The sequence below is a fragment of the Anopheles gambiae genome, chromosome 2 (assembly GCF_943734735.2).
Source record: "Anopheles gambiae chromosome 2, idAnoGambNW_F1_1, whole genome shotgun sequence".
Taxonomy (NCBI): Eukaryota; Metazoa; Arthropoda; class Insecta; order Diptera; family Culicidae; genus Anopheles; species Anopheles gambiae.
In genome coordinates this window covers 71,321,883-71,341,216 of record NC_064601.1, presented here as the reverse complement: position 1 = coordinate 71,341,216, position 19,334 = coordinate 71,321,883, and the positions used below count along the sequence as shown (strand labels likewise).

The 19,334-nt window shown below is 43.9% G+C and overlaps 1 protein-coding gene and 1 long non-coding RNA gene across 2 annotated transcripts; both read left to right on the top strand.

Moving 5' to 3' along the window:
• The first annotated feature begins 3,348 nt into the window (after positions 1-3,348).
• LOC133391437 (uncharacterized) lies at positions 3,349-12,560 on the top strand. Its single transcript, XR_009764929.1, has 3 exons — positions 3,349-4,036; positions 11,431-11,564; positions 11,641-12,560. It is a non-coding gene; the product is annotated as an uncharacterized LOC133391437 (long non-coding RNA).
• A 672-nt stretch (positions 12,561-13,232) lies between these two features.
• Positions 13,233-13,933, top strand: LOC133395133 (uncharacterized). Its single transcript, XM_061663829.1, has 3 exons — positions 13,233-13,346; positions 13,420-13,491; positions 13,551-13,933. The coding sequence occupies exons 1-3, from the start codon at positions 13,343-13,345 to the stop codon at positions 13,931-13,933; spliced, it is 459 nt and encodes a 152-aa protein (XP_061519813.1). The 5' UTR covers positions 13,233-13,342.
• Positions 13,934-19,334: the final 5,401 nt, after the last annotated feature.

Genomic DNA, 19,334 nt, shown 5'->3' with positions numbered 1-19,334 from the left:
CGGCAACATATAGAGTTTTACAAAAAAGATGGATGAAAACGGGAACCTAATTCGCTACAAAGCCCAAACGTATAGCTACGTGGAGGTGCACCGTCAAACATCTCGAGCAAAATGAACTAACATCACCTCAATCCTTTTTAACTCTATTAATCATTCAAGTTTGATGTCCTATTCAATAGCTGCCAGAGCGCGGTGTCATAAATGACGTGGGAAAAGCGAGTCATCTAGAATTGGCATTGGGTTTGTTTTTCTGTTTTCTGGTCGTACAATCGCGCACTCTCTTTCTAGAAATAATTGATAAAGTGAAATAGATCGAAATTCTAATCTTGAAAGCATTGATATTGTGTAGAACTCTATCATTTTTTTTTTCTACAATTAAGTTGTGAAGGTCGAAGGTCGAACATAGTTTTTTTATAATAGATTTTTTCAACAACATGCCCGTCATGGGTTCAAGTCCCGAATAGACCGTGCTCCCATACGTAGGACTGACTATCCTGCTATGGTAACAATGGGCCTCATCGCGAACTAAAGTCGATAACGGAGTGGATAATTTAGTCGATCGGTTAGCAAAATTCCAATGTTATCCAATTGCGTTTTCTCAATCAGAATCTTCGCTAACCGATCGGTTTGGCAGTGGAGTGGAATGGTGTTTGCCGCCATAGCTTACTTACTTACTTATCCGGCACTACAACCGCTTTGCGGTCTTGGCCTGCCTCAGGAGTGTCCGCCATAGCAACGTGGTTAAAAAGTCGAGCAGTGGGATATGCAGTTGAAAACTTCATATAAAAAAACCATTTCAGTCGGTTAGCCATATCTACTGCTCCACCCCAGTTGATATAACAGTGGAAAACCAAATAATATTAAAAACCATGTTTAACAGCTTGCAAAAAAGGATGTTTTATCGCTGTTTGAGTTATTTGAGATGTTTTATCACTCGAATTAGCTTAAATATTCTTTTTTAGAAAATTTAAATTTACCTGTTTTTTTATAAACAATCAAAACACATAAATTTAGGTTTATAACAGGTATCTAGTTTTTATAGTTCAAGCTAAGAAAGAAGAAACCAACACAAGAAATCCTTTTCTGCTAATATTTCTCGTTTATCCAACCTTATGTTATGGTTTATTATGTTTTGTTATGGCTTTATGGCATGTTAGATTCGGTTCCGACACGTACATACAACGAGATTGAGAAGACCAGTAGGATCACTTGGTACAAGAAAGTGTAAGCAACTCATATCCGTTGGAGCAGCGAGTTCCGGTCAGAATCGTTTGCGTTGCCTTGTACCTATCGAAGGTGTTGTGCTTACTTGTTCCTTCTGGACTATCCCCAAAAACTCGGGGTTACTTATGGATGGATACAGCCCGAGAATGCTCGGATTGACACACACATCGCTAAGTTTCATGCCTCGTGACAAACGCGTCACCCAATGAACTTTTTTGTTCATCCATTTAAACGAATATGCACACTTGAATAGCGTCTCTTCTGAATCACATACATTACAATTTTAACGGAGGTATTTTATTTTTATCAAATCTGACGCAATCATCATCGTACGTGTGGAAGCACACTCATTGTCGTATCAAGCTCGCCAGGTTTCAGTGGACAGGCCATGTTAAACGCACGAACGACCCAGGTGTTGTGCGGAAGGTGGTGGGGAGTGGATTTCATCACTTGGTTTTGAAACAAATACACTTTATTTTTTATTTTTTGGGGAGTGGGGGATGTTGGTTGGGATCCCTCATATATGGGCCCATTGTAGTCTTTGAGTCCCTTCGTCCGTGGAGCCTCTATCGTTTACGGAGGCCCGGGATGAGACTACTGTACACACCATATATGCTGGACTTGATATCCACGGGACCTCCCGCGGCCACTCAGTCCGCTTACCGTTAAATCCGCCATTGCGGAGGGGGCGTAGTAGGTTTAAAGTTAGGTGGCCAGATGACTTGCAGGCGTCAGTCATTAAGGCCAGGATAATGGACTGGCGAGGGCGAAAGACCGTGAGCGGCTTCGGACACTGCTTATTGCACGGAATAATTGTACCGCGTTGTTTCAATATATTTTTGCACGAGAGCGTAAAACACGGACGTTCACGGATCCAACGTTCGCGGTGGCTGGAGTTGATGGACGCACATGGTACATGACACAGGACAAGCGTCAGCGAAGGCGACAAGTTCAGAAAGGATTCAAACCTCGTCCTCCAGTTCATACGATTTTGTTTCAACTAGACTTGTTCAGCCAACAACCCGTTTTACACTTTACCCGGATTGTTTGAATAGCCCTACCGTCAGTACTGTCTAAGGCCACTTCTGGTGTGGATTCTTCAATAGACGGTCCGTAAATAAGCCAAATTTACTACAGTGAACCCTCTCTTATTTGACACCTCTCCAATTTGAAAAACCTCTCTTATTTGAACATTTTGCACAGTCCCTTGATTTGCAGTACATTTTTGTTCCTCTAATTTGGAAAACCTGTGAAATCTGTGTCCCTCTTATTTGTGTATGGTGTTGCCATGGTTATTGAATGATGTATGCTCAAATTGGCAATCCTGTTCGCAGTTTCCTATAGCAACAGTTAAGGCTGCATACTAAATGTTCTGTCTCCTTCTTGTTTGTATGGACCTTTCATTCACTTTCCACCTCTGTAATTTGAAAACCCCTCTTATTCGACAGTCCCATCGCCTCTCAAATAAGAGAGGGTTCACTGTATTTTATTCATTCCGCAAAACAACACCTCTAAATGTAAACAAAAGTGTGATTGACAGATAGGCAAAACCAATGGCTACTCGAATCGGAAAGAGTTATCCACCAGTAGAGAAATTATCCACCGGTGGAGAAAATTATCCACCGGTGGAAAACAAATTCCACCGGTGGATCCGAGCATATTTACCGATCGGATAAATTTTATCGACTATCGTTCGCGATGAGGCCCAATAAGTCACTGAAGGCCAAGCTCACTTCTCTAGTGGGTACAGGCAGGCCTTGATCGACATCGGTTGTTGCGCCAAAGAAGAGAAAGAAGAAGAAGATTTTTTCAGTTTCAACATAATCTTAATCTTAATCTTTCATCGCTGGTTTGCTAAATGGCTTTATCGACTCATCGCCTTTGTTTCATCGAGTCGATATCTATGCACCATCCCGAAAACTTAGGTCCAGAGAGACTCTACGGCTCGCTGAACCCCGTTCCAGTGCTGGTCGTTCTGACCCTAAGTTCCGCATGTCGGCTGTTTTCAACACTGTTTCGGATTGCTTGGACTTCGACATCTCAACTCAGTGCTTCAAGGAACGTCTTCGGCTTTTGCGTGGCCGCAGTGGATTGCGATACAAATCTTGTTTTTGTTATGTATTTTTATTCCCGGCAAACAATGCGAGGGCTGGTGAGGTACCTCTCGCTCTAATTTCTCTAGTCTAGTCTAGTTGCCTCGCTTCCTCCTATAGCGATTCTGTCGAGCTGAGCTTTCACGTCCCTCATCACCGATCTCCTTCCTACCCCTCGCCTAAGATCGTCTGACGTCTCGCCTGACACCTTTCGTTGTGTTAGTACTCCGCGGCTGCTGTCACTGTAGAAATTAGGTTGTGTGTGTAAAAAAACGTAAACAGTGTTGTGGGCTGATCAATTTTGGTAAGTTTTTTAATAATTATGTTCTTAATTTTACGTAAGTAAGTGCCATTTTAGCAAAAGTAAGTGGTAGAAGTCCTGCCCAATGCGTGCTGGCTCCGTCGGAAGCGGTACCTGCATGTACCGGCATAGGAAAGTGGTGTGATGAACAACACAACATAAGGCAGCGGGTAAGTTGTTAGCCAAACATGAGCATAATTATGAAGCAATTTAATGCTAATCGTGATATTTTTTATCCATTTTTGCAGGTATCCGTCCAACAGCAGGTTTCAGTGGTAAATGTGCAGAAATCTGTGTGGTGGAATGCGTAAAACAGCACTTTTGAAAAGTTAACTGTCCAGTGATGTTGTCGGGCTTTGGTGATGCACGCACGCACCACAATGTGCAGGGACATTCACCGACAGAAAGATTTTGTTCCGTAAGTGTTACGTTTTCTTGTTACTTTATTTCACTACCTTATCTCATGCGTCTCATGTACAATTCTTCCCATGTGCCCCCAGCATCCGGCAGCTGTCACTTGTCACCCCGAGGTGCGTATAGAAATGCAGGTGGACGCACTGCTAGCCGAAGGGGTTCACACCGCACAGTGGGCTGTCCTGCCATCACCTCCCTTTTTTTAGTAAAGATGATACGCGTCGTATCTAGTTGGTGGTACGCGTTGTCTGGATGATTGACGTGTAGGTGCCGGTGGTTGATTGTTGTTACGTGTTGACCCAACACGGCGTCGTTGACGTGGTGGTGCCAGGTCTGCCAACATTTCTGATGGGAGTGTTGTGGATGTTGTGGTTTCACTTTCTACTTCGTCGTTCGTTATCGAGAAGTATCGCTAGCGGTATCTGAACGTCTGTAGTTGCTAGTTCCTCTTGCTGGGAAACTTCTGCTTCATGTCGACTTCGTAGCTGATTACAATGCGATCGAATGAGCTTCCTCGTTGATGACAACCATACATTGTACAGCACACTACCAATTTGCTCAATAACTTGCCCATGAGCCCAACTCCATTTGTTGTTATGGTACACTTTAGCCCACACTAAGTCCTGAGGGGAGTAATGCCGCTTCTTTGCTCCGTGTTTGAGATTGAATTGCTTTTCTTGTTTGTTATCATGGACTTTGTGCGATGAAGAGGGTGGACGTAATAATTCGAGAGCTGTTCGTATTGGTCTTTTATAAATGTGCTCAGCTGGTGATTTTCCTTCCGGTGAACTACGACATGGTGTTGAACGATAGCACAGCAGAAAGGTGTCGATTGCTTCTTCTAACGTTTCCCCCCCTGCTGTAATTTTTTTAAGGGCTCTCTTGAATGTGTCGACGAATCTTTCTGCTAGTCCGTTTGACTGCGGATGAAAGGGAGCAGTCTTCAAATGCACAATACTATAGTGCTCACAAAATGTTTCCAACATATTACTGGTAAATTGTGTACCATTATCAGTGACCAATGTTTCAGGTTGTCCGTGTCTTGCGAAAATATTGCGGAGCATGCGCAATGTTGCGGTTGTGGTGATGTCTTTAAGTGGCCAGAAGTGATGCGCACTAGAGTATGCGTCAACTAGAATCAGATAGTAGTAACCGTCAACAGGCCCTGCATAATCGAGATGCAGCCTTTGCCATGCTTTTTCCGGAACTGGCCAGGATTCAAGAGTTGTTTTTCTATCTGTTTTCTCAACACTAGAACATTCGATACACGATTTTACGATATGTGCAACGTCTTCATCGACGTTTGGCCAGTACACATACTGCCGTGCGATCGAGCGCATGCGTTCGATACCAGGGTGTCCCTTGTGTAGCTGCTGGAGGACACTTTCCCTGGAACTGGGAGGTACAGTATCGGACAGAAAGATAGGGCATTGGTTTTTTAACGCACCGTGCACCCGTTGGGCCAAGTTTATGTGTGGTTTGTATGTGTTTGTGTGTGTGTGTGTGTGTGTGTATGTGTGTGTATATGTGTGTGTGTGTGTGCATGTGTGTGTGTGTGTGGATGTATGTTTGAATGTGTATTGATGTGTGTGTTTGTTTCACAAGTAGGTCGTTTCGGAAAGATTTGTAAGTAGTTTTTTTGTGTTTTGGGTTAGGTTTTTGGTGTGATAAGCAGGACCACCGCCCTCGCGATCAGTGTGTTTTCGATGCATTAACAATGTTACGGTCTTCTTTCGCCGTGGTCTTCTGAGGACGTCCGGTTGACTTGCGCGTTTCGGTTGTCCAAGCGCGTCCCAGATAGCAAAGCCGAAGGCCTTTGTATGGGAGCCATCGCGCTGATCAAGGCTCACTTTTTCGCGCGCATAAAGCAAAAAGTGCGCGAAGGCGAAAAAAAACCCGAAAGCGCTTCGTGTCCTCTCCCGTGTTTCTAGTTTTATTCTCTCTCGCATGTCATCACTCTCTCCCAGTTTTTCGGATTGAAATGAGAATTCACTCTCTTGATTTGGTTGCGGCAGTCTAGCTGCTTCACACTCTTTATTCTCTTCTTTTTGCAGTTCCCACAAGAGGATTCACACATGTGTTCTCACATATTTACATACACACACACGGTGGTTGGAAGCCTGGTGCGGCTGTTTCCAATTCTGCCTTTTCTTCTTCCCTCTTCACACCGCGCTGGAGCCCGTGGTGGTGCGCGTGTTCAGCCTGCTTGGTTCAGGAAAGATGTCATCAAATTTGGCGCGCCTCAACCGCGGTGTTGTATGAAGGCTGTTGATGAAAATACACAATTAATAGACACACTTTGTTAAAAAGATTACACTTCATTTAAAGATGTGACAAACTTACCTTTGTGCTTGAGGATCAATTGAAACTTGAACGCCTGTGCACACAGTGTCACACTTTTTAAGTAGTTTGAGGAACAGCTAGCGGTAGCAGCACACATCTGAAACTTGTAATGTGCAAAACATTGCATATTAGAATAATATTAGAATTAGAATAAATGTCACATAGCACTAGACACTTAGAAAAGGACACTTACCCAAACAATTAGATGATAAAAGTTCGTCCTCCGATGAAGCAGAAAGAACACCGCGGATGGCGCAGTATGTAAAGTGTTTCACGCAGGAAAAATAGTTCACGCAGCACACAAACACACACTCTCACATCAACGGTTCAGAGCACACTGAAGTCGCTCTTTGGCTTGGATGGAAAAGACCAAACACCCTGATGAGTGCGATGGAAGAAAATGACGTGTGTTCAACAGGGATGGGTAGAATCCAACACACGAAGTGTGCAGGAGAATTCTCTTCGTGTGGCAAGAGAGAATTGACTAACACCCTGATGAGCGGGAACGCAACAAACGTTGTGGAATGTAGAAACGGGATAGGAATAGTAAGCGAAGGCAGTTTGTGGACATGAGGGGGTTGAAACTGGGAGAAAAAAGCTTCGGTTGCTACTTGGGGTTTCAGTTGTCTAAGCACGTTTCGGTTGTCCGAAGCGCGTTTGCCACAAAAGTGCGCGATCGTTCCATTACGAACTCGATCCTTTTGCGCTTAATGCCAGCAGCAGCCATTCGCTTTTACATATGGCGCTGATAATCGGTACAACGTTTACCTCGACCCATTGTTACTAACATTGCTTGCTTGGACCGTCAAGAACGCGCTGGTTAAAAACTTGGACACGGCTGATCCCGTGCTCTGCCTGCGTTCTACTTCTATACGCGATGAATTACATCGTTTTGGAGCAGCGAAAACATCGCATGGATAAAAACTATCAACGAGTACGCGAGTAAGCGTCTTCCCTTCAAAATCGAGAAAAAAATACTGCCGCGCTCATGAAACAAAACGCCCATGGAAAAGAATAACTGCGCGCCAGCTCAATGCACGCACAAAGTTTACCATTTGCACACAACGTGCAACGCAGAGATGCACGAAGGCCTTTCAATGGCGTGCACTGGAGAAACACCTGTGAGGGAATGCCGAGTTCATTGCTATTGTGCGCGTGTCCATTTCGCACCGGTGTCGCATTCACATTCATGAAACAGCACACCTGCGTTTTCGTCCGAGGAACAAGCGCTGCTGTCGATGCAAACTTTAGTTTTTATCCAACGTTGCCATTGTGTAAACGCACAATGTTTCACATGATAACACACATAATAAGAATAATTTCAACGCAATATGACATCATGGCAAGCTACGTTTTTCAGACACAAACCCGCGCACTTGCAAATACACATTAAAAAGCACACTCTCTTTCTACTACTACACACACACACAACACACACACACACACACACACACACACACACACACACACACACACACACACACACACACACACACACACATACACACACACACACACGCACACACACACACACACACACACACACTCACACACACACTCACACACACAAACACAAGTAACGTGGCAAAACAAGTGCACGGTGCATTGAAAAAAAAGGGTCCTATCTTAATGTCCGATACTGTACGACCAATCTCTCTCCATACATAATACAATCTGCTACGACAGACAGTCCATCTCGTCGTTGATAAAATTGTAGGATTTTAGGATCGTTTATGATGGTTTTAGGTGGCCAACCTTCCTTAATGAACTTGATGATTTGTTGTAAGGTATCATCATTTTTGGTTGTATTTTGAATTGTCTTGAACGACAATGGGACTGCTTGCAGCGATTCGTTCAAGATGCTCCGAATACTTTTTTCGAAAGTGAGATTAGCTATGACCATCTCTTCATCTGGCCGCACACGTCGATTGATAAGACGTGATAATACGTCGGCGTGACCAAAACTATCTGTAGAGATATAGTTAATCGAAAAATCGTAGAGCAGAAGAGTTAATGCCCATCGTTGTAAACGATTTGCTGTATACGTTGGTATACCCTTCTTTGCACCAAAAATAGCCAATAAAGGTTTGTGATCTGTTTCCAGAATGCATCGACGCCCATAAATCATTCTGTGAAAGCGTGTAACCGCAAATATCAAAGCCAGCGCCTCTTTTTCAATTTGGCTATAGTTACTTTCAGCTGATGTTAAGCTACGCGACACATGGTAAATGGCTTTAATTGATCCATCAGGAAACTTGTGAGCAATGCGAGCACCCAATCCTACGTTTGAAGCGTCTGCAGATACTATTATCTCCATTTTTGGATTGTAATGCGTTAGTAGTAATGGAGATTGTAAAATTTCTCGAAAACGATCGAATGATCTTTGGCATGCTGTGGACCAATGAAATTTCATACCTGCCTTCAAAAGTTGATCCATGGGCTGACGGAGTGTGCGCATTTCTTGGACATATTTGCCATAATAATTTATGGCTCCAAGGTATGATCTCAGCGTTGGAATGTCGTGCGGCGGTGGCATGCTCACAATTGGTGCTATTTTATCTGGATCTGGCCGGATTCCTTGTGCATTAAGGATTTGTCCCAGATATTTGACTTGGCGCATATAGAAATTACATTTTTCAATGCGTACGGTAAATCCGTAATCTCGCAACCGGTTTAGCACGAGATGTAAGTTTTGCTGATGCTCATCTTCGTTTCGTCCACCTACTAATATGTCGTCCAGGTACCCTGTGGTGCTATTGAGCCCAGCGAGCATCGTATCCATCAACTTTTGAAATGCCCTTGGCGCTGATTTGATGCCGGGTGACAATCGTGTGAATTGAAACAGTCCCTTGTGGGTGTTGATGGTTAGGAATGGTTGGCTTGCTTCGTCTACGGGTACTTGTAGGTAGGCGTCCGACAAATCAATATGGCTGAAAATGACGCAGTTAGCCATTTTCACGAAGATATCCTCTGGCAGTGGTAAAGGATAATTATTCGACTCCAGCACGTTGTTCAACCCCGTCGAGAAATCCGCACAAATACGAACGGTGCAGTTCGGTTTTCGTACCACGACGATGGGTGCCGCCCAGTCAGGAAAGTCCACTTTTTTATGATGCCAAGACTTTCCAGACGATGCAGCTCATCTCCAACAACAGCTTCCGTCATGTACGCAACGGGTCTCTTTGCACGAAATACTGATGTAGGCGTGCCCTTCAACGTAAGTTGTACTGCTGTCTTGTTGTACAACCCCATTTTGTCGTTGAAGACGTCTGGATAACGAGACCGTAGTTCTGCTATGTTTGTCGTCTTCGTGGTGCAGATCTGGTTGCAGAACGCTGTGATTGGCTCGTTCCACAGTCCAAAAAGGTCCATCATATCAATCCCTAAAACGTTAAGATTGACATTCGGATCAGTTACAAAACACTTACCCTGTTTCGTAACGTTATTGATGGTGATGCTGCACTCCAGCTCCGCCGCTAATTACAACGGATCGCCCGACGCTTTCCTAGCATTGCAAGTGACTGGTTTGACTGCCGGAGAACCGATACGCTTCCATGCCTGATGTGAGATGATGGTGATGTCCGATCCCGTGTCAATTTGCAGTCGATGGGGAATGTTGTTGAGATGAACAGAGACGAACTTCCTTCTTTGCGTGACATGGTTGACTGTCACTATTTTCGATGTCTGTCCCTGATGTTGCTTCCGCTTGTACTGCTTCTTCCACGGTGCCTTCTGCGCTGGAGCACTGGTGGTCGCCATTGATGTGAAACAGGCGCAGTATCCCTCAGAATGTCCAATTTTACCACAATCTTTGCATTTGTGGTTTCGACTCGGACAATCTTTGTGGAAGTGCATTGCACCGCAAGACCAGCAAGGAGTACGAGGATGATCCTGATGTTTGTTTCCTCCGCTGGGATGACGTTGTTTCTGTGATGAACCTTTGTTAGCAACGTACTGCACTGACGATGGTTGCTCTACAAGCACAGTGTCCTGTTTGAGGTTAACGAGACTGTTACACTGTTCGACGATTTGTTGGAGCGTGATGTCCTGTGCTTCGTTCAGTTTGTTGATCAGCCTCATACGAATCTCTGCATCGCTGCTTGACTTAAGTCCACATACGTAGATCAAGCATTTAAACTGTTCCTCAGTTAACTCGGAAAGTTTAAAATCAACACAGGATTTGTTCACTTTACAGGAATATGAAAGATAATCATCTACGTCATCTTTTGTCATTTGAAGACAATTGTATCTGCGGCGAAACGTAGAGATGGTAGCGCCAAACAGGGATTTTAGCTTTTCCACTGTTTGTTCGAATGTGAATTCGCGAGCTAGTTTTGGCAATATGAAACTATTGTACCGCTCGTGATCTTGTGGGCTCAGTTTGCGTAAAAGTAACCTCACTTTTCCCGCGTTGTCAAGGTTGCAAGCATCCCGATCGAAAAGTTCGCTGTAACGGGAATACCAGGCGTCGAAAGTGTATCCGTTTTCTTTGTCGTAGACAAACTCTGACATATTACTTGATAATGAGTCAAGTACAACCTCCACATGTGTGAACTTTTGTATGGATTGATTCGTCAATGGAAGCTGTTGTGCCATAGAAGACATGAGGCTCTGCTGGTTGGCGAGAATTTTCAGTATCGCTTCCGACACATTATTTGATGACTCTCCTCCGCCTGCTGCAGAATTGTTTTCTTGAGCACCTTCCATTGTCGATGATACCACACGGTCCCGGGAAAATTGTCGCTGGTTTTTGCAAACTTCTACCGCCTCGTCACCACTGTTACGTTTTCTTGTTACTTTATTTCACTACCTTATCTCATGCGTCTCTTGTACAATACTCATTCTTCCCATGTGCCCCCGGCATCCGGCAGCTGTCACTTGTCACCCCGAGGTGCGTATAGAAATGCCGGTGGACGCACTGCTAGCCGAAGGGGTTCACACCGCACAGTGGGCTGTCCTGCCAACAGTAAGTATTATAAACAGATGTGGATGTTCATTTATAGTGCATCAAACACAATTATCATATGCATGCAATTTTGTTACATTATATTTCAGCGACATGCAGTTACACACAGAGCGAGAATCAACAAAGGTAGATGTACGAACAGCCGCTACTAGTTGATCGTGACGGACGATAAAATGAGGTCCCTTCGAACTATTTGAGAGGAATCGTCCTAAATTTGTTCACGGTAAGTCAATTGTTTTGGTGCATATTAAACGCATGATACTTACATTTCCTTTTTCTTTTTTATTGGTTTAGTTTAGACACGATAGCATTTGCTGGAACCAAATACCTTTCCTTACAACAGGATGTGTCGTAAACGGGTTGGTGCAATTGCAGATACGGTCTGTCGTTCTGCAAAGGATACATAGTGTCATATGACCCACCACACTCAGCGATTGTCGTCCTATTATTGTGTAGATATGTTTTTGTAGGGCATTTGCATGAACAGTGCGGATGGAACGTTTTACGTGTAGTATAGTCGCGTGATTTGTAATGCATTCGTGAACGGAATCCTGTTTGCATTCGTTGAATGTACGTAACCAGGTAGCGTAGGGACACTGTATGTGATAGACTGATAATGGGGGCCCTTCACGATTCTAGTTAGTTTTTTGTATGGAGTTTGACAGTTGGAGGCTGAAATCATGTAAACAATCCATACAAAACCACACAAAAAACTAGCCTGCGATTTTCAGTCTAGAAAATTTTAGCCTAAAAGCTAGAATTAGATTCGAGTACCTGCTCGAAAACACGGGTTTGTTTACATTTATCTCAAGGTGCATTAAAGAAATCAGGTGATCGAATCTGGAATCAAAGTGTATGTAGTCCAGGTGGTCTCATAGCATGTTTTTATAACCAAATTTGAATATCACTTTTTGACAGAACGAGTGAAAACTTTTGCTCCAACGAGCTTTCTTTAGGCTTGACGAATACTCAAAACACTCTTACAATCATCATTCAGAAGCAGAAGCGATAAAAATAAGCCTTCTAAATTCATACACCTTGGGATAAGCCCACCTGTATATTATACTCACTTAGATAGCTGCTTGAAAATTGCTATGCAATGCACACAGCTGACAGGCTGAAATTTCAGCCTACGAGCTTCAAACGGAAAGGGCCCCAATGATAGGAAAAATTAAACGTAAGGGAAGGTAAAAGATGTGATAACTCAATGTTATGTTACAATGATCTTCTTCTTCTTCTTCTTCTTTGGCTCAACAACCGATGTCGGTCAAGGCCTGCCTGTACCCACTTGTGGGCTTGGCTTTCAGTGACTAATTGATTCCCCCCCATAGCAGGATAGTCAGTCCTACGTATGGCGGCGCGGTCTGTTTGGGGATTGAACCCATGACGGGCATGTTGTTAAGTCGTACGAGTTGACGGCTGTACTACGAGACCGGCGTACTACGACTGTACTACGAGATGTTAGAATGATAGAGAAAATATTTTTGAGATGACACTTGTTGATGTTGTTTGTTATTTCACTTTGTTCGCCATGCTAGGACGTTATGACAGGTAAGATTTCTATCCTAATGATTTTTACACAAATGTGTATGGGTGGGCATGACTTAGCTAATCGTTTCGTCAAACGGATAAAAAGAAATTTTACTCATAACAGCCAGCGCCATTCAAGTGTACGGAACAAGATTTTCTTTTTACGAATTATTCCTCGCAATTTGAAACGATGGCTACGAAACGTGAGAGAGAAACTGGTTCGCTGCATAACGCAAAGAAAAGTATCTTTGAAAAGCGATGGGCTGCGTGGGAGCGCTCCCAGCAAAATCAGCCGCAGCCTTCGACTTCAGGTTTGTAACAATCGACGAGCAACGGTTGCAGTGATAACAGAAAATTTACTTGTGCATTTACTATCTGCATTTGTGCTTTATCTGCAATCTAGGTACGCAAGCACGTCCAGCTAGGTCAGTTCTGACCGAACAAGTAGCTGGGATCGATCAATTGGAACCGATGGGTATGTAGTAACAGTTTAGTTTTGTAATGGAACTGTGCTAACACTATCTGCACTGCATTTATGTTCAATCTAGGTACGCAAGTCCCTTCGCCCAGCCCGGTTATGACCAAACCAGCAGCTGGGACCGATCAATTGGAACCGATGGGTATGTTGTATGCTTTGGTTTAGTAATAGAGCTGTGCTAATTATTTTTTACAATTAAAGATACACGTTCACCAGTTTCGAGTGGTCCAGAGAGTGATGAGGAGACGTTGTCGGCATACAGCAGCGCTGACGAAACCGATGTGCTTGACGACGGTATCGTGCAGGACGAGCGTTTGGAGCCGCAAATTCCCTACGCCGGAGTTTCGATGGAGAACGGTCTTCGAAATTGGGCATTTGAGACCAATCAAACACAACGGAGCGTCACGTTGCTGTTGCGTCACTTGCGGCAGTTCCCGCCTTTTAACAATTTGCCGAGCGATGCGCGTACGCTACTGAAGCCACCGGCCAGCACATCACAGGATGAGAAGGAAATATCGTCGATAGCTGGTGGCCAATTTTGGTACCAAGGTATCGAAAAATGCCTTCAATCCTATTTTCCCTAAGTAGATTGACATTTTAAAATCAAGGCTTAAGTTATTTTATAATATTTGTAACTGTGTATGTTTTTCTTTTTCTTTTTCAGCGATGTGCCTCCAGCTGAACGTGGTTTTGAGCTTGACTTTTCTGTCGACGGCCTGCCGTTTTTTAGTAGCCGCTCGCCATTTTGGCCGATCTTGATGCGTGTGCACAATGTCTCCCGGCTCCCTATGATGACGGTGGCAATATTTTGTGGTGAGCCCAAGCCACTCTCGCTGGACGAATACTTAGCAAAGTTCGTCAAGGAAATGAACCGTTTGCAGGCGAACGGTTTAAGAATAGGCAATCGTGTGTACTGGGTAAAGCTTCGGGCAATCATCGCCGATGCACCTGCGCGCGCATACATCAAAGGTAAGGCAAAGCAAGCGATTAATCTAAACATGATGTGTAATTATACAATGGCTTACTTTTTTTTTTTTTGCATGTGTTAAGGCGTTCAACGCGGTCGAAGGTTGTCAGAAGTGCACCATTCTAACGGAGTATGATGCCAGAACGCGTCGGCGTTTCTTCCGTTACGGTGCAATCGCCCAGCCAAGGACGGACAAAAAGTTTAGGGAAGAAAAATACCGGGAGCATTGTACAAAAACTACGCCACTCTTGCAATTAAAGAAATGCAATATGATTCGGAGCTTTCCGGGTTCCGAGCGAATGCATTTCGCGGATAAAGGCGTGTTTGGCAAGCTAACGCATTTGTGGGTTCGAGGCTACCGGTACTGTGATTGCCGTATGACAGCAGAGAATAGGCGTGCAATGTCGGCGCATATCAGTCGGCTCAGGCTTCCGTCGGACTTTAAACGACGATTGCGGGACCTGCGGTACATTGAGCACTGGAAAGCTTCAGAGCACAAAATGTTACTGCAGGTTGCCGGAGTGGCCGTTTTGAAAGACCGATTGAAGCCTATAATGTACGACCACTTTTTGCTGCTATTCGTTGCAATGACGATGTTTTCTACACCATACCACCGTGCACGATGGGGCTATGCGGACGAGCTGTTGCACCAGTTTGTGGCAGATTATGCACAAATTTACAGCCAGGAATTGGTCAACAGTAACGTGCATAGTTTGCTACACGTGCTGGAAGATGTGGAGAACTTTGGCGACCTGGGCACCATAACGGCCTATGATTTTGAGGCTAGGTTGCACGACATCCGGCAATTGGTGCGGACCGGGCGGTATAGCCTAGCGCAGGCGGTAAATCGAATCTTCGAGCTGCAGCGAGTGGAAGCAAACCGGCTGAAGCAAGTAGTGCCAAATACAAGGCCTACTGTTAGAAGCGTGGGGCGCTACACAGAGGCTACGATTCGGAAAGGGTTTACCCTGCGCGACAATTTCCGCGATCAATGGTTCCTAACCAAGGATGGCCATGTTATTTTTTATCAAGACGCAAAATTGGTCGGCGAAGAACTGCATGTGGAGGGGTATCAATTTACCGATCAGGAGAGCACCTTCACTAGCCCGTGTCCGTCGGAAGATGTTAATGTGTAGACAGTTCATATGCAGAATATAACCTCGTACACCATTATTGGGCCTTCGACTGCAATTTTGTGCAAATTAGCAGCTGTAGAGGCTAGCACACCGAGTGACTATGTGGTGGTGCCATTACCGCACACTTTCCCGAGTGTGTAGAGTGGATACACAAACTAATACAGGTGGTCCCCGAGATACACGGTACCTCTTATACGCGGATTCGGAGATACACGGTTTTCTAAATTTGACAGTTTTTTGAGCAAATTGTACTGATTTGACACATCAATTGTAAATTGCCAAATAATTTCCGTTTCGATCCAATGTTAAAATCTTTTTCAAAAGGTTTAAAACTGTTATATTCAGTCAGAATAATATCAAATAATTCATAAAGTGACTAAAACCGCCCCCTACTTGCAAAATTACACGAAAATTTGTGATATTTTAGATGGAAATGACGAGATTCGACTTACGCGGAAATTCGAGATACGCGGTATTTTGCGGCCGTTTTCAGTCCCCATTAACCGTGTATCTCGGGGACCGCCTGTAATAATAATAAAAAAAACCTGCTCTAAGGGAAACACAACATGATGTGTGATTTCGTGTCAATAAATTAAATGATATGTGATATGTTCCTGTTATGTGATATTCATAAAATGTAGTATAGCTTTTAACCGCAATAATACAAAAAACAATCATTTAAAAGATAGTTTCGTTTATTAAAAAAAACCGCTGCGTTTGTATCGCAATGTAATTTTAATTCTAGTTTTATTTAAAGCTATTACTTAAACATCAAAACTGTTCTAACTAACTATCTATATCAATATTGTTAAAGAAAAAGTACGACTAAATAAAGAAAGAAAAAAATCCTACATCTAAAATTTTAAATTCATTTAAAAAAAGCGTATCCTACCTAATCCTGTACAGTATGGAAAACAAATCTTATCTTATCTTATTAGGATTAGTACTAAGTAATCCTAGGTAATAAAAAAAACTTAAACTATTGTCTTTTCTGCTGTTGCTTCCAATCATTGTATACTTCTGCATTTTCCAACGCTTCTTTTTCTTTTTTTCTTTTTATATTGTACTCCCCATACCTAAACTTAGTAACTAGAATGTTTTTCACACCTAGGTGTGTTACTGTACATTGTGTTGTACTGCCTACTGTTTCAAACAGTAGGCAAATTTTATTACAATCTTTAAGCGCAACTTTTCCCTTCGCTCCTTTCCATCCGCACGCCGCGATAGCTTCCGGCTTGAATATAGCTTTCAGCGCCTCCGTCATTCGTGTGGTCGAATTAGCTGACGTTATGTGGTAGCGCAGCCAATCTACCACATGTTTGAAGTATTCATTATCTGCTAATTTTTTTTCAAACTCGATGACCTGCTCTCCGGTGCTCATTGATTCCACACAGAAGCCTTCTGACACTGTTCCGGTGGAAGTAGGCGGCTCGGCACAAACGGTGGCTCTGATTTGGCCGAAAAATACTTCCGCCGTGGTACTCGAGTCCTTGAGTACCTGTAGCATGCCCCCGTGCTTTTTCAGGCTAGGCTGCATCTCCTGTACGGCAGCTTCAAAGCTCTCAAGCTTTTCTCGCTGCGCTTTCTGCTCCTGGCGCACCTCCTGAATTGTTTAATCTGTACCATCCAGCTTCTTTAAAACAGTGTCTATGAAATTGGACATGCTTTGTGGAAGCATTGCTTGCTTGCTGGATGGATGGGGTTAGGCATAAGCCTTGAATGAGGAGCAGGAGTGCGAGAGGTAATAGTTTGCCTGCAATAGAAACTATCGGGAACAGGGTGCACTTTCTTGGGCACTGTGCCCGTCGAGCTGCTCGACGGTGGTGCGCTGGCCGTTTTTGTATGCGTGCTTATGCGGGCGGTTGTTGTAACCGGTTCGGCGGTTGTTGTTGCCGTTGCCCTTGCCCTTGCCTTTGCCATTGCCATTGCAATTGCCATTGCCGTTGCCGTTGCCGTTGCCGGTGCCGGTACTGGTGCCGGTGCTGGTGCCGGTGCTGGTGCCGGTGCTGGTGCTGGTCCCGGTGCTAGCTTTCTAACAATTCGGAACGAGCCAGGAAGCCGTACGATCGTTGAGCCCAACCCAGAAGGTCCTGGCTGCGCATGGCTCGTTGCCGCCGTATGGCCCTATGGCAAGGTTTGCCCTATGGCAAGCCGTATGGCAAGGTTTTGCTTAACCAACGTTAAGCGAGGCGTCGACGCTACCTTTGCCTCAGGAGCAATATTCTGCTCGCTTGGCGACAGCCGTCGTTTTTCATTAGAAAAATTCATAGTCTACAAAGCATAACATATTTTGGTGATTTGCGTACAAGCGTAATCTACACCATTACACATAACCTGCAATTGTTGTGCTGAACAATTGGCGTCATCGGAAACGATACGGGACGAGCTACACCTACACAGATCAGACAATTATTTGCACACACCAACCCCCCTCCCCCCCCCCCCCACGGCCCACAGAAACTCATATAACATGTAAATAGAATGTGTAAAAACACTTACCAGCCGTTTGAAAGGGAATACACAATTTGTTGTGAAAAAAAAAGCTGGAAAAAATGTGTCTGGAAATTTGCTGTGCGCGCGATAAGACGGATTAGCAAGGAAGAAAATATCAATAACAAAATATAGATCAATTTGGGGGATGGGGAAAGGGGTGGGGTGGGGGTGGATTAGGATGTTTGTGATACGTCACCTGGTTATGTCATAAAGGATACGCAATTCGTATATTTTTACAGCCATTTGTCTAGTTTTAAATACACTTTCATAGTCATTACATGGACTCAAGGTCAACATTGGTCAAGATACATGACGCAAAATAAAAAACCGAGCTCGAAAAATATAATTCATCTACGCTCGTTTGGAATTGGCTTCATAACCGTCGATCCGCATGGCAATCGAATGGTCTCAACACAAACGGCACGGAACGGAACACACCAGCTAAGCAAAATAATTCTTCAATTCCAGATTTGAACGGCTCTCGCATCGTCAAGGTCACAGGTATGTAAAAAACACACATCATATAATATATGTACTTAACCCACCAATAAAGAGCTACAACCACAACCCATACACATTACCATAACCAGCTGATAATCTGCCGTACATGCGGGAGTGACCTAACGGCGCGCAATTCATGTGAAGCGGTCAGAGGGAGTTACGTTGTAGGAAAGGAGAAACAAGACACCGAGAGAGAAGATGGTAGAGATAGAGATGTGTGTGATATCACTTTTTTCCATATATATATTTTGTCCACCAACACTTTTACTATCAAAGTGTGTGTGTGGTCAAAATTTTTGACCATTTAAATTTTGTCCACCAACACCGTGGCATTTCGGAGCTTTTTTCTTGCCAGAAAGCGCTTCAACGGTTGTGTTGGTAATGAGTTACTCTCTCTCGCAGCAGTGAGCTACTCTCATGATTGGTGCGCTGTTCCGGAGCGCGCATAAAATGGCGGCCCATATGATCGTGCCATGTGATAGAACGAAAAAAAAAGGACAAAAGGTATATCTTTATCTATCTGTCTTCCCAAGTGACATTTTCGAGCAGATTGTTAGCGTTTTTCGAGTTGCTGGAAGCTTAAAGAGCAGGCTTAAAATTGGCTTAAAGAGCAAGCGATATTGCAGAGTTTAAGCTTATTATAACAGTTGAAACGTCAGTGTGAAGCGTTTTTTCTGGTGCCATTTTGAGAAATGTCATCACGTTGTGCACAAGCTACCGGCCCAAAACAAAACATGCGTATTGTTCAATCCATATTAAACAACAAGTTTATTATAAAACACTCTTTCACGTTGTTTTGTTATTTTCCCTGCGTTTCTCAGCTATTCTGATGCTCCTGGATAGATCGTTTATTTCTTTTTACTCAGTGTTTTGGCTGTTGAACACCGA